This window comes from Toxotes jaculatrix, chromosome 19, assembly GCF_017976425.1.
Source record: "Toxotes jaculatrix isolate fToxJac2 chromosome 19, fToxJac2.pri, whole genome shotgun sequence".
NCBI lineage: Eukaryota > Metazoa > Chordata > Actinopteri > Toxotidae > Toxotes > Toxotes jaculatrix.
In genome coordinates this window covers 10,631,276-10,644,817 of record NC_054412.1, presented here as the reverse complement: position 1 = coordinate 10,644,817, position 13,542 = coordinate 10,631,276, and the positions used below count along the sequence as shown (strand labels likewise).

The 13,542-nt window shown below is 42.0% G+C and overlaps 3 protein-coding genes across 3 annotated transcripts; 2 read left to right on the top strand and 1 right to left on the bottom strand.

The window, feature by feature from the left end:
* Positions 1–150: 150 nt before the first annotated feature.
* Positions 151–3,113, bottom strand: LOC121199378. Its single transcript, XM_041064000.1, has 2 exons — positions 3,070–3,113; positions 151–1,939 (listed from the first exon to the last, which is right to left on the bottom strand). The coding sequence occupies exons 1-2, from the start codon at positions 3,110–3,112 to the stop codon at positions 549–551; spliced, it is 1,434 nt and encodes a 477-aa protein (XP_040919934.1). The 5' UTR covers position 3,113; the 3' UTR covers positions 151–548.
* Positions 3,114–3,953: 840 nt separating this feature from the next.
* LOC121199380 (alpha-N-acetylgalactosaminidase-like) lies at positions 3,954–7,197 on the top strand. The gene is made up of 9 exons (XM_041064003.1): positions 3,954–4,075; positions 4,673–4,829; positions 5,140–5,280; positions 5,556–5,767; positions 5,846–5,940; positions 6,025–6,186; positions 6,338–6,535; positions 6,652–6,792; positions 6,924–7,197. Exons 2-9 carry the CDS (start codon positions 4,675–4,677, stop codon positions 7,116–7,118), a joined length of 1,299 nt encoding a protein of 432 aa, XP_040919937.1. The 5' UTR covers positions 3,954–4,075; positions 4,673–4,674; the 3' UTR covers positions 7,119–7,197.
* An 835-nt stretch (positions 7,198–8,032) lies between these two features.
* LOC121199379 (alpha-N-acetylgalactosaminidase-like) lies at positions 8,033–12,678 on the top strand. The gene is made up of 9 exons (XM_041064002.1): positions 8,033–8,254; positions 8,861–9,017; positions 9,573–9,713; positions 10,468–10,679; positions 10,768–10,862; positions 11,009–11,170; positions 11,323–11,520; positions 11,635–11,775; positions 11,917–12,678. Exons 2-9 carry the CDS (start codon positions 8,863–8,865, stop codon positions 12,115–12,117), a joined length of 1,305 nt encoding a protein of 434 aa, XP_040919936.1. The 5' UTR covers positions 8,033–8,254; positions 8,861–8,862; the 3' UTR covers positions 12,118–12,678.
* The last annotated feature ends 864 nt before the right edge of the window (positions 12,679–13,542 follow it).

Here is a 13,542-nt window from a genome sequence, read left to right as displayed (position 1 = left end):
TAAACAGCAAGTCCTCTGTTACTGTTGCTAAGATGAAACCAAAGTAACTGCCAGCTTGTAATCATGTCTTGGGAAATGTGGCAGTGATGGTGCGAAGAAGTGAGGAAAAGAGATCATTAAGGCTACTCTGCAAAAAGTCAACTAATTGACAATTTATTTCATTCTCTGGTGTTTAATGGTAATGAGTCCTGTGTTTTCTCAGGGATCAGTGTATCAGTGAATAAACACACCAGGTTAACATTTCTCACCTGTTTATCAAATACTGGTAGTGACAATAATACATGTACATGACACAACTGTCAGGTTTGAACAATGGTAAAAAGGATTTTTATGTTAAAAACAAACGAACAAAAAAAATCTGAAAAAGAGCATCACATAATGGGCAAAATTTTAAGTAACGTAAAACTTTACTTTTTGCAGTGTACACATGCAGCAATGCAACTACATGTACATACATACATGCGCGTGGAAATCCACGCAAACTGTCTCCTTAGACTCACAAAGTGTTTGGCCTTGTGTTCGGGGACATTATTGTAGTGACCAGCAGGTCAGTCTCTGTGTGCACTTGTTGTCGGTGGTGATTTTCCTGTCATGCCACTCAGTGTACTTCCCAAAGCCAACAATATAGCCACCAGAACTCCCACAGTCCCCAGTCTCCCAAGAGCTGCGGTGCCTAACGCTGCAGCCCCAAGTGCCCCAGCTCCAATAGGTGCTGCTGCTGCGGTGACTGTCTCCATGCCGATTTCTTTAATTAGCTCTGAGCCCATGAGAAGGCCCCTTTGTAGATTCACTTGAGTGTGGAACGGGCTCTTCGGTGCACCCAAAACAAATGCCCCCACTGCAACAAGAGTGATGGTTATAAGTTCTGATGTTGTCAGCAGAGTGGCTTTCAGTCCTACACCTTGTGTGGCCAGAACTGCACTGACAGCAACGGAGCCTAAAACTGTTAAAGCTGAATTTCTAGATCCGAAGGCTTGTTTTGCTGCTACACTTGCAGCTCCAAGTGACACCCCCGCTGCTGTAGCTGCTCCTAACGTTGCCCCCATGCTGCTGCGGGCCCCTATAGAAGAGCTTGATTGCAGAATAGCTCTCAAGGACACTGATGATATTATAGCAGCTCCCAAAGAGACCTTCCCAGCCACCTCTGGCCCAAGCCCAACCATGGCCACCGTTCCCAGGCCAGCTCCTAGCAGCCCTGCAGACAGAAACGCCACCCAGAGGACAGACTTCAGAATCAAAACCACCTCTGCCTCTGACCCTTCTCCTGCCTCACCTGCCACTAAACCCACTGAAAATCCCAGAATTCCCACGCAAACAGAATAGAAAAATATCCTCTCCAGCAGTTGGCACCCGGTCTTAGATTGTGGTTTTTGTATCATCCTCTCTGTCAGGGCCCTTCGTAGGGCACAAAGGACACTGATAGTCAATCCCATGATGAAGAGTCCAAGTAGGACACCCATCCTACCGTATACAACACTGAGATAGAGAGTGGTGAAGATGATTAACAGAGCTGTGGTCATGTCGTTAATATTAGAGTATGAGTAGACTACAAGGACGAGAACAGCTTGGGCCGCAACGTAGATCCATGGTGGAAGGATGCCCACTAACACTCCAGTAGCGACAGCACCCACCACAACAGAGGCCCCAGTTATGGCCTCCACTAACCACGGCAGCCTCACTCCAACTCTGGTCAACAGCTTCATCACCATGGCAGCAAGGAGGAAACCACTTCCCAGAGAAATGAGCGCTGAGGTGAACACGAGGCACGCCGTGACTACCCCGACACCTGTGGAACTGGTTCGACGGGCTGCCACAGTTGCAGCATTCAACAGGATGCCATCTTCAGTCAGTGTGGAATCAACTGCAAATACTGCAGCTTCTCCAAACGCAAAACCTGCTGCAGCACTTTTTAGGATTGTCGACACCACACCGGAAATTCCTGGGAGGAGTAAAGACATGATGATTTAAGTTGAGCATGTTCTACATTTTTATTGCTAATTGAAAGTAACTAAGTTCATTCACCCGTTATGGGAAATAAACCCAAATAATGCCCTGAGGGTTATCTTGGTCTGGGCTTCGAGACTTCAGTTTCTAAATATTTATGAAATTTATTCTTTTATTAGCAAGCTGAAAGTAGAGTGATTACAGGAAACGAAGGGAGAGAAACTGGATGACCACATCAGGGATGCTGTGATTCATGATCGGCACCTTAAATAACCTTGGATTAAAACTGTTGTCACCAAATTGAACCAGGGATGTTGTGGTTCACAGTTGGTGATTTAACGCCTGAGCTGTGGAGCATCCCAGGACTACAAATTTTTAACAAAAAAGCTCATGTTATGTACCATGGCATGGAGTTTGAAAGATATGGGCTTTTTCAGGGTAGTAAAAGATGCTACTTAGTTGGATCATGGGAAATACAGGTTTTTCATTTTGTCCTTTGGTCTTACTATTTATCAGAAATTTTCACTTTGTATTGTATGAAACTTTAAAAGGTGTCAATATAGTTCAGGAGTACTATTATTCTTGGTATATATATTTAATACAATATATCTGAACTTTAATTAACTAAATTTGGAATACAGGGTTTTTAGGGGTAATGGCGTGCTTCTATATGCTACTTAAGAGAAGAATCTGATTACTTCTTCCACCATTTCTACAAAGAGACTGTCCTGTGAATGTGCTGAACGGCTGCCGTCACTTTAAGAAGAGAGCGAGCACACTTGAAATGGTCCATGCTGAAACTTAAAACCAGGAAGACAGGCTGAACTACAGAAAGAACAACAAACATTTCAACAGATCATCCCACTACTTATACACCTGTATCAGTGCAGCTGATTCTCTGAAAAAAATGATTATTTGTGCTCTGTCTGTCTTCTGATTAATTTCAGATATCACCACAGCAACTCTGACCTGACAGGCTGTAGCTTTCAGATCCTGTTAAAATAACAACTTTGAGTCCTCTGTCCAGCACATGCAAGCATTTAAGTCATACTTTTGCTAAAAATCTCAACTCTAGCCTTCCATATGGACATTTTTTTTTTTAGTGTGTTTCTGAAGTGATCTTACCTAGGCTTGTTTCTGTCATGGCTCCCTGTGACAACGGGCTCATAAGCTCCGCCTTTTCCTTTTTGATGTCACATTTAACTGACAGTGGGCAGAACCAACCAGAGAAAACATTGGAGTGTATCAGGGTGATCGACCTATGCTGTCAGGTTTTATATGTGTAGAAATTAAAAATCTTGACTGCTGTCACTGTTAGTGTATTGTGATTTATATTTATTTACTGATACACAGCTCATCGCCCACCAAAATGTGAGTGAGAGGGCAGAACAGTCTCAAAAAGTTATTATCTTTGGAGGTTTTGTAGAGTTGACAGCTCCCATATTATGTATTCAAAACCACAACATAACCACGACACCAATACTGCAATGCATTCTCTGAGGTTCTTTTGTTCTACGTTCATGAGATCAAAACTGAATACAAGATATAATGTGAAAAGGGTTAAACCATTTGCAGCTGAAATGAATGGACTTTTTCTAGTCCTAGTGCTCCTCCTACTGGATGTGTTTAGTATTTGCTGTTCTATGTTCTCTTTAATGGTAGAAAACACAGATGTGCCCATGATGGAATATACAGATAATGATCTTTATCCTTAATTTTTAAAGGTGTATTATCTCATGGATAATACACAAGTTGTATATATATATAGCCCCCAAGTTCTGTTGTGTGTAATTTGAGGTAGGCTATACTTGCTATGTATTTTTAAAATAAAGTTTAATGACTTTTGCATCTCAGTTAAGATCATTAGGCTGTACCCAATTAAGACAAATGAGAGGCTGTCTGGTCAAAGGTTGTCATGTGTCATCTCATTGGTTTCCAAGCGTCAACAAGGCGGGTCTTATTTAATATAAGCGAGCCAGGGGCAAAATGCTCAACAAAGACAGTAGACGAAGAAAAATAAGAGAGCTGGCAGTCCTGGACCGACCTGAACACGCGGCGAGTGCGAGGGAGTAGCGCTGCGGGGGACGAGTGAAGCGACCGCCGAGAGCAGGTTGAGTTCACCAGGTTTCAGGTAAAGGCCGCATCCTTATTCGTTTGAGGCTGCCCAGACATACAGTGTATTTTGTTAAATGTTAGTAGCTGGTAAAGCTTTCAGGCAGAGTGGAAATAAATCCCCCCCCCCCCCCCCCCCCACACACACACACACACACACACACACAAACACACACACACACCTCCCTTAGACATAATTGAGACAACTGTGAATATATTGCACGAATTTGTTTATATTTTGGTAATTTGGTTCCACTAAGTCAGCCGAATTACCCATGAGCAGTTCCTGATTGCAGTGAACCTATGCATGTGTGAGTTCCGACTATGGGGCAATTGGCCCAGTAGCATTCCTTAACTGCTTCCATGAGGCTGTGTCAGCACTCTGCAGCTTCAACTGCTGATCATGTTGATGAGTGGGCCAAACTAAATTGTTTTCAGAACACACACACACACACACACACACACACACACACACACACACACACACACACACACACACACACAAGCATTAATAAAATGAAGAAAATACAGTTAAACAACATATTCCCAGCAGGTCATCGTGTTTGTGATATGTCCAAACAACTTAAACACCATTTTTCTTCCCCCCTCTCTGCAGGAATGCATTTGGCATTGCTCATTTTTGCTTCGGTGCTCTTTGTAACCACCTTCGCTCTTGAAAATGGGCTGATGAAGACGCCTCCCATGGGCTGGCTGGCATGGGAACGATTCCGCTGTAACACAGACTGTGAACACGATGCCTACAACTGCATCAGGCAAGGAAAAATGTTTTGTCTAAAACTTTGTCTAATTAACTACACTTCAGTTGTTTTATGTCTACTTTTTTCCAGCTCCCCCTTTTCCTTCTTTGAAGTGCTCAAAATGTATATTTTTGTTTTGTTTTGTTTTGTTTTTTAGCCAGAAGACTTTGATTTGTTACTGCTGTAAAATGGAAAAATAAATACTTTCAGGAAATACTTTCACATTCTGTAAACCAGTAGTACTAGTTCTTTGCATGCTCATCTTTAAGAGTTTGATTAAAAAATTATGTAAAATATAATCTGATGTGTTGATTCTTTATTCCAGTGAGAATCTGTTCATCGACATGGCAGACAGACTGTCCGAAGATGGCTGGAGGGAACTTGGATACGTTTATGTGAACATAGACGACTGCTGGTCCTCCATGGAGAGAGATGAGAAGGGACGGCTGCAGCCTGACCCAAAGAGGTAGTTTTCAGTTTTCAGTGTGCAATGTTCAGCATCAAAGGACAGTGTTTGATACATCTGAGTTAAACAGTTTTGCTTGAACAACTGACTTTTTTTTTTTTTTTGCTGCTGCACACTTTACCCAACACAAAAGTATTGTTTTGTAAAAGGTAACAATGAATAATTCACCACGTTGGATGAATTGAGCCCTACATTGAAATACAGTCTTACAAATTGCATCAACATGTTTGTTATAGTCATTTAGATATAGTTTCATATTTTTCTCTCTATCTTAGGTTTCCAGGAGGCATCCGTAAGCTAGCACGCTACATGCATGACAGGGGTCTCAAACTGGGGATTTATGGGGACATGGGCACACAAACCTGTGAGGGCTACCCTGGCACCCCACTGGACAAGATTGAGATAGATGCTCAGACTTTTGCTGACTGGGAGGTGGACATGCTTAAATTTGATGGCTGTCATTCAAATGCTACAGAGCAAGAGCAGGGTAAGAACAGGAGTATGGACTCTGTATTGTGATCCTGTTGACTGGATCCTGTTTGACTCTCTTTGTCCTCTTGGACAGGTTACCCTCTCATGTCAAAGGCTTTAAATGCTACAGGCCGTCTCATTGGCTACTCCTGCAGCTGGCCCGTCTACCAGGACAGCCTGCCACCGAAGGTATAATCAGGATGTCCAAAACTTTTAAGGTCTTTAAGTTTTTGCCATCCACGCCTGAACTCTCGCCATGTGAAACTGTTTCAGGTAAACTACACTCAGTTGGGTGAGATCTGCAACCTGTGGCGTAACTACTATGACATCCAGGACTCTTGGGAGAGTGTCCTGGACATTGTAGACTGGTTCTTTGACAACCAGGATGTCCTGATTCCAGCAGCTGGACCTGGCAAATGGAATGACCCTGATATGGTCTGTTAAAGACTCTCACCTCCTTTATTCACACATTTATTCTACTTGCTATATGCTCTGTCTGTTTTGTTTGGAAGCACTAATGGTACAAGTAATCCTGTGTACTATTGGTTTGGGACACAAGTGTTAAACAGATTTTCGACCTCTGCAGCTGATCATTGGCAACTTTGGCCTGAGCATGGAACAGTCCCGCACTCAGATGGCTCTGTGGGCGATAATGGCCGCTCCTCTCTTCATGTCCAATGACCTGCGCACCATCAGCAGCGGGGCCCGCACCATCCTACAGAACAAAATGGCAATTAGCATCAACCAGGACCCCATGGGCCTTCAGGGAAAACGAATTGTCAAGGTAACACACTTCTTGCAAGTGCTCAAGATTTAAAAAAATTGAAATTAACTGGGGAGAGTTTTGACTCACGTCTTTTTGAGATTGTTCACATTTTCTCATCCATTTCTCTCTGCCAGGAGAAAAGTGGCATTGAGGTGTTCTGGCGCCCCCTGTCAGGAAATGCCAGTGCCTTGGTGTTCTTCAGTCGTCGTACTGACATGCCCTACCGCTGCCAGACTTCCCTCAGCAAGCTCAACTACACTACCGGCAGCTACAATGTATGTCCTAGTTATTTGTGCTAAACTCATTTGCTGCATTTTTACAGCACTATTGTTTTTTTGTAGTTTTAATCAAATATATGAAAATGGCAGGAGAATCTCACTTTCTCCATCTGTCTTCTCCTCCTCAGATATTTGATGTCTTCACTGACAAGACCATGATGCTGAAGGACTCCACCAACTTTGTGGTGTCAGTGAACCCCACTGGTGTGGTCATGTGGTATGTGTCTGCATCTGCCAAACTGAACCTCCACCAGTTCTACAAAAGTGGCAAACTGCAGGGATTTGCTGATGATGAAAATGCCATTCCTCATGTCTTCCTCTAACTGCTCACTGTCTGAACTCCATCTTATCACTGATTCTGCCTCTGTGTAGTAGCTCCTGATAAAGTGTTTACTGATGAGACCTCACACGTACATTGTTTGGTGTTTGAAGATAATTTCTCTGACCCTTCTCTCAACTTCTACATGTTCAGCATCAATCTCGATAAAGTCCAAAGGAAAGCACTTTTTTTGACATGGCATTCTGAAATTTGAATAAAACTTTTTTTTTTCTCACTCTTCAGTCAGGTATCTGTGTGTTTCAGTCCATTTAAGTGCAATTATCATGATGTGATGACCTATCCTGATGTAGTATTAACTCTGACTACAACTGCTGTTCTAGGATAACTTGTTCAGGTTTAACATGTGGGTGTCTCGAGTGCTGTATTTACCAATTATAAATCAGATTTTAAGACATGACTTGTCCAGGACATGGTTTCATTTCTGCCTCTAATAACTTCATGTTTTCCTAAAATGGTAATGGATTTTATTCACATAAAAGTTTCACATCCCATCTAATTCTTAAACTCTGATACTCTTAACCTTGCACCACTAACAACTTTTGAGTTGCTGATGGCTTATTAGAAAGTGAGAAACTAACTGCCCTTAATTAATGCATGACCACCTGTGCACTTGATCACTTCAGGGGTCTCCATAACGAGTTAAAAAAGATGAGCAAAAATATCATGTTGGGAGGAGGTTTTTCCACAACCTGGCAACCCAGTGTTGTCGTTAATAGTTTATGACGGATCTATAAAGCATTAGTAAACTATTAATTAACCACTGATAAATAAATTAATAGAAAATGACTGCAAGGACGAGGAAATGACTGAAGGGAAGGAACTGAGGTGAGGAGAAAAAAAGGGGGAGGAGGGGGGTTTCGCGGCCCGGATCTTTCCCTCTCGCTTCCTGCTCTGTGGTCAGCTGATGTCGCTGTGTCACATGACTGTAGCTTTCTTTACTGCAGGAGCAGTTTAGTTTATTTCTTTACGGTCGATGTGTTTAAGAGTTTATCATGGGGTTTATTTAAAGGACCGAGCGGAGTGAAGCTATCAGCAGAGATTTTGAGTTGAGGAGACTTGAACGCATCCTTCCTCGCCGTCCTTCCTCTTTCATCTTCCCTTTACCGTCACTGAATTTCGGTAAGTAAATTTATCTTTTCACCGTGTTGTTTGTTGTTTATACCAGCAAAGACTGGCTGTTAGACCCATTTAAAAATATGTTTTATATACATTTATTTAGATTAAATGTCCTAAATATACTGTATTAAGGGAATTACTGGACAGTGGTTATAACAGAGGAACAACCGTTTAGTGCCGGGTATTAACGAACTTACAGTTCGTAGTACAGTGAAAGGAGATAAGTCATGCTGTTTAGTGATGCAGGTTTGTTTCCACCGGTTTTGTATCTTCTGTGTTGCAAGGACTTGTTGCGTTTTTTGATTTAGTCAGAGGATTTTTTTTTAAGACTGTACGATGGTAGAAGTCACCTGGCAGGTTGTAGCTGCTTTTAGCCACAGTCACACCCAGTCAGGTGAGACTCAGGAGGTGTGTGAGAGAGATCTGTCAAAGGAAATAGGGGATTTAGCTGCAGGTGATGCAGGATATAAATACATAGAAACTGTAGAACCTTATACACATGGTCATTAATCATTTTGTGCTTCAGCTGAGACTGTGTGTTTAACCTTGATGCCATCCAGCATACAACGTGTGCCATTTTATTCAACTTGATTTATTTTTCCTCTGCAGGAATGCATCTGGCGGTGCTTGTGTTTGCTTCAGTGCTTTCTGTGACCACCTTAGCCCTCGACAATGGTCTCATGAGGACCCCTCCCATGGGCTGGTTGGCATGGGAACGATTCCGCTGTGACATTGACTGTGAGCACGACCCCAAGAACTGCATCAGGCAAGTCAACATAATATGAATATCACACACTGTGATCTCACTGGAGCTTCTATTGAAAATAATCTTAGGGTGGAGTTTGCTGTTATAAAGACTAGACGAGTTTAAACATTAAGCTGGACTTTTTCACATGTTGAAGTACAAACAGGCAACTCTGAACTGGCCCTTTAGGTGATATCACAACTGGAAAAAAGTAATATTCAGTGTCCAACTTTTCCAGTTCAGGTTCTGGATCAAGTTGTAAACTGAAAGATATAAAATTTAGATATATAAATAAACTGTGTGGTACTTATTAGGGGAATTGTTTCACAGGAAACACAATTGTAATTAATTCAAAGTCCTTTTAGATGTCTTTACATCTGTTTTGTTTAATTGCCAAAAACGTTTTTGCCTATCAGTTCAAGAATCTCTTCTTTTGACCACGGCCATCAGCAATTTTAAACCAAACACCACATTAAAACAAATTACGGTGATATTACTGAAGTACATTCCTTAAGTATGTTTATAATTGATTAATTTATTCCACCTTTTAATAAAACCTTTGTTTGTTTCTTCCAGTGAGAATCTGTTCATCGACATGGCCGACAGACTGTCAGAGGACGGCTGGAGGGAACTTGGCTACATCTATGTGAACATAGATGACTGCTGGTCCTCCATGGAGAGAGACAAGCAGGGTCGGCTGCAGCCTGACCCGAAAAGGTATGGTACATACATACTGTATGTACCATACTGTACATACACCATACTGTGTGCACAGAGACCGACACACACACACCCAAACGCGCCCAAACACACACACATGTACACGTACACGTACACACACACACACACACACACACACACACACACACACAGAAGCTGTTGTTCCTCAGTGCAAACACTATTCTACAGCTTCTAAGCCTGTGAGTCAATAAAACCATTAAAGATGTTCCAGTGTGACAGTCATGAATCATATGATATATAAAAAAGCTTCAGCATGAACCTGTGTGACATGCAGCATCAGCATAAATATGATAAAAAAAAAACCTCTGACCTCCCTAAGAGGTGGAAGTGAAAGCAGGTGAAAAAATCCTGCTATGGTTGTTGTGAAAAATAAGCAACCGCTGGCTTTTATGATTTAGACCTTCACTATTTTAGTGGTTATGTACAATGTAAATGTGTTAGCATGGTAGCAAGATAAGATTTTATACATTGTAGTTGCATCAGCTGACGTATTTTCGATACATGGTTTAATTAAATCTACATCTTTTCATTCTTTCACAACGTTCAGCTTGAAAAAAGGAGTCTGAATGAAACAGTGGACCTATTTAGAGTAGTGTGTCTGCTACCTGTGCTTCACTAGGTGAAGGGGAACAGTTTGATTCACCATTAGACAAGTATTACATCCTTAATCAGTAATTTTTTATGCACTTTGGAATGACATTAAAACTTTATTTTATCACACTTACCTCAGGTTCCCAGGAGGCATCCATAAGCTGGCACGCTACATGCACGACAGGGGGCTCAAGCTGGGGATCTACGGGGACATGGGCACACACACCTGTGGGGGCTACCCTGGCACCCCACTGGATAAGATCAAGATAGACGCTCAGACCTTTGCAGAATGGGAGGTGGACATGTTCAAATACGACGGCTGTTATTCTAACAGTACAGAGCAGGAGCAGGGTAAGAAAAGGAGAAGTGACTTTTTCATTGTGGTTATTAAGATGTTTCTGTGTTGATGCTGTCTGATACTTCTTTCTCTATTGGACAGGTTACCCTCTCATGTCAAAGGCTTTAAATGATACAGGCCGTCCTATTGGCTACTCTTGCAGCTGGCCCGCCTACCAGGGTGGCCTTCCACCAAAGGTACAGTATAATCAAAACGTCTTCAGTTTTTTATTTTTAACCCTGAAGCTTTAGGCCTGACAGTTAAACATATTTCACTGAAAACATTGTTTTTCCTTCTTACAACTTTTACTTTTTCACAATGTGAAACGTATTTGTGTTTTCAGGTAAACTACACTCAGTTGGGTGAGATCTGCAACCTGTGGCGTAACTATGGCGACATCGAGGACTCTTGGGACAGTGTCCTGAACATTATTGACTGGTTCTTTGACAACCAGGATGTCCTAATTCCAGCAGCTGGACCTGGAAGATGGAATGACCCTGATATGGTCGGTTTAACTGACATAGTGATTGACAGCATATTCATATATATACTGATTACTAAATGTTCCATTGTTAAGGTTAGGACCCACCAATGGTCCAAGTTAGAGAAACATGTAGTATGAAATTCTAGTTTTTTCATGTCATTTCACCTCTGCAGCTGGTTATTGGTGACTTTGGCCTCAGCATGGAACAGTCCCGCACTCAGATGGCTCTGTGGGCAATTATGGCCGCTCCTCTCTTCATGTCCAATGACCTGCGCACCATCAGCAGCGGGGCCCGCACCATCCTGCAGAACAAAATGGCCATTAGCATCAACCAGGACCCCATGGGCATTCAGGGAAGACGAATTGTCAAGGTAACACACTTCTTGCAAGTGCTCAAGATTAAAAAATTGAAATGAATTGGGGAGAGTTTTGACTCACGTCTTATTGAGATTATTCACATGTTTTCATCCATTTCTCTCTGCCAGGAGAAAAGTGGCATTGAGGTGTTCTGGCGCCCCCTGACAGGAAATGCCAGTGCCTTGGTGTTCTTCAGTCGTCGTACTGACATGCCCTACCGCTACCAGACTTCCCTCAGCAAGCTCAACTACACCACCGGCAGCTACAAGGTATGTCTTTAAAGGTCTTCTAGACAGTAATGGAGTGCCACAGAGGTCTAGCCTTGGTCCTATTTACATTACACAGAAATAACAATATTCTTCCTAATCAGCACTTTAAAGCAGATGATACAGTTTTATTCACCTCCTCAGATATTTGATGTCTTCACTGACAAGACCATGATGCTGAAGGACTCCACCAGCTTTGTGGTGTCAGTGAACCCCACAGGTGTGGTCATGTGGTATGTGTCTGCACCTGCCAAACTGAACCTCCGCCAGTTCTACAAAGGTGGCAAACTGCAGGGATCCGCCTATCGTGACAATGAAAACGCCGTTCCTCATGTCTTGCTCTGACCGCTCACTCTCTGAACTCCATCTGATAATCATATCACTGATTCTGCTTCAGTGCAGAAATGTTTACTGACGATACCTCACATGCACATCATCTTGTACTCAAAGGACTTGTTTCTCTATTAACCACAAAGTGCCAGTGACTAAAATTAGGTTATCATAAGACACTGTCTACTGAAAGTAATGACACTACTGTGAGCTCAGGGACAGCCATTTTGCATCCAGATATGTCACTAATCTGAAATTCGCTGTGATCATTCGCTCAAATTCTGCACTTGTAGATTGATTAAGTGAAAGGTTTCAAAACTTCATAGTCACAAAAGTGGTGATATGGGAATTAGTTTGTATCTTGTGTTCCAAAAAAAAAAAAACAAAGAAGTATGACAAAGGCCACGGCCATGCTAGTTTTTCAGAACATTGAAATTTCACTTTGTTTAATTGTTTTATTCTGTCAAGAATCTGTTGCACTCCTCAGGATAATTGTTGTGTTTAAGAAATGAAAGAGGTTTTTATAAGAAATGATTCTGTGAATGTTCATTTAAATAAATAAGTTTTACTTTTCAATCAAGTCATGAATGAACCAAATCGATGGATGTGACATGGTTTCAGTTCAGCTTCTAAGAACGTAAGCAGAATCTATTCCTAAAATGAAAATAGACGCTTTCACTTCCCTATGAGTCTCAACTCATGGTGGTTTTAAATTATACAATTGCTATGTGGGCTATATACAGTACTACTGTCCTTGCCAGCTACTGCAAGGTGTACTAAACAATGTGCACTGTACATTTACAGAATAATCTGGCATTTTGTACACAGAGTTAGCAGAAACTTAAGACACATTAGTGTGAATACAGCTCAGAATAAAAGGGAAACCTTATAATTTAGCACCAGACTCACAGCCATTTTGAGCCAGTAGAGGTCAGCACTGCTCTTTCAGTGTGTACAGACGTAGCAACACAGGCCTTCCAGTCTCATCCTCTGCCAAAAATTGCACCTGCTTAACACCACAAGGACAGTGAATCCAATTCGGCTCGGTCCTTTATCTTTCTGTTTTGATTTATTCTCCTCTGACATCACCTTCTCCCATTTTTACACAAGTACAACAGTGTATAAACTCTTTTCCACTGTGCTTTGTCCTCCCCTCTCTTTTATCAATTATCTATTAGTTTTTCATTGTATTCATTCTGCCTCCTCATCCTTGCTCCTCCCTTCTTTCATCCTCCTCTTTCTTGTCTCATTCTGTTAAATCTTGTGTATAGTATCACCTCTGACCTTGGCCTCAAAGCCTTGTGTTTGCACACAGTCTCAAGATACAGGAGTAGTCACATGAGTGTGCATTGGCATGCATGCTACTGCATGTGCGTACGTATGACACTGAACTTTCTTTGAGTGACACACACACACACACATCCCTTCTAGGTCATTTCA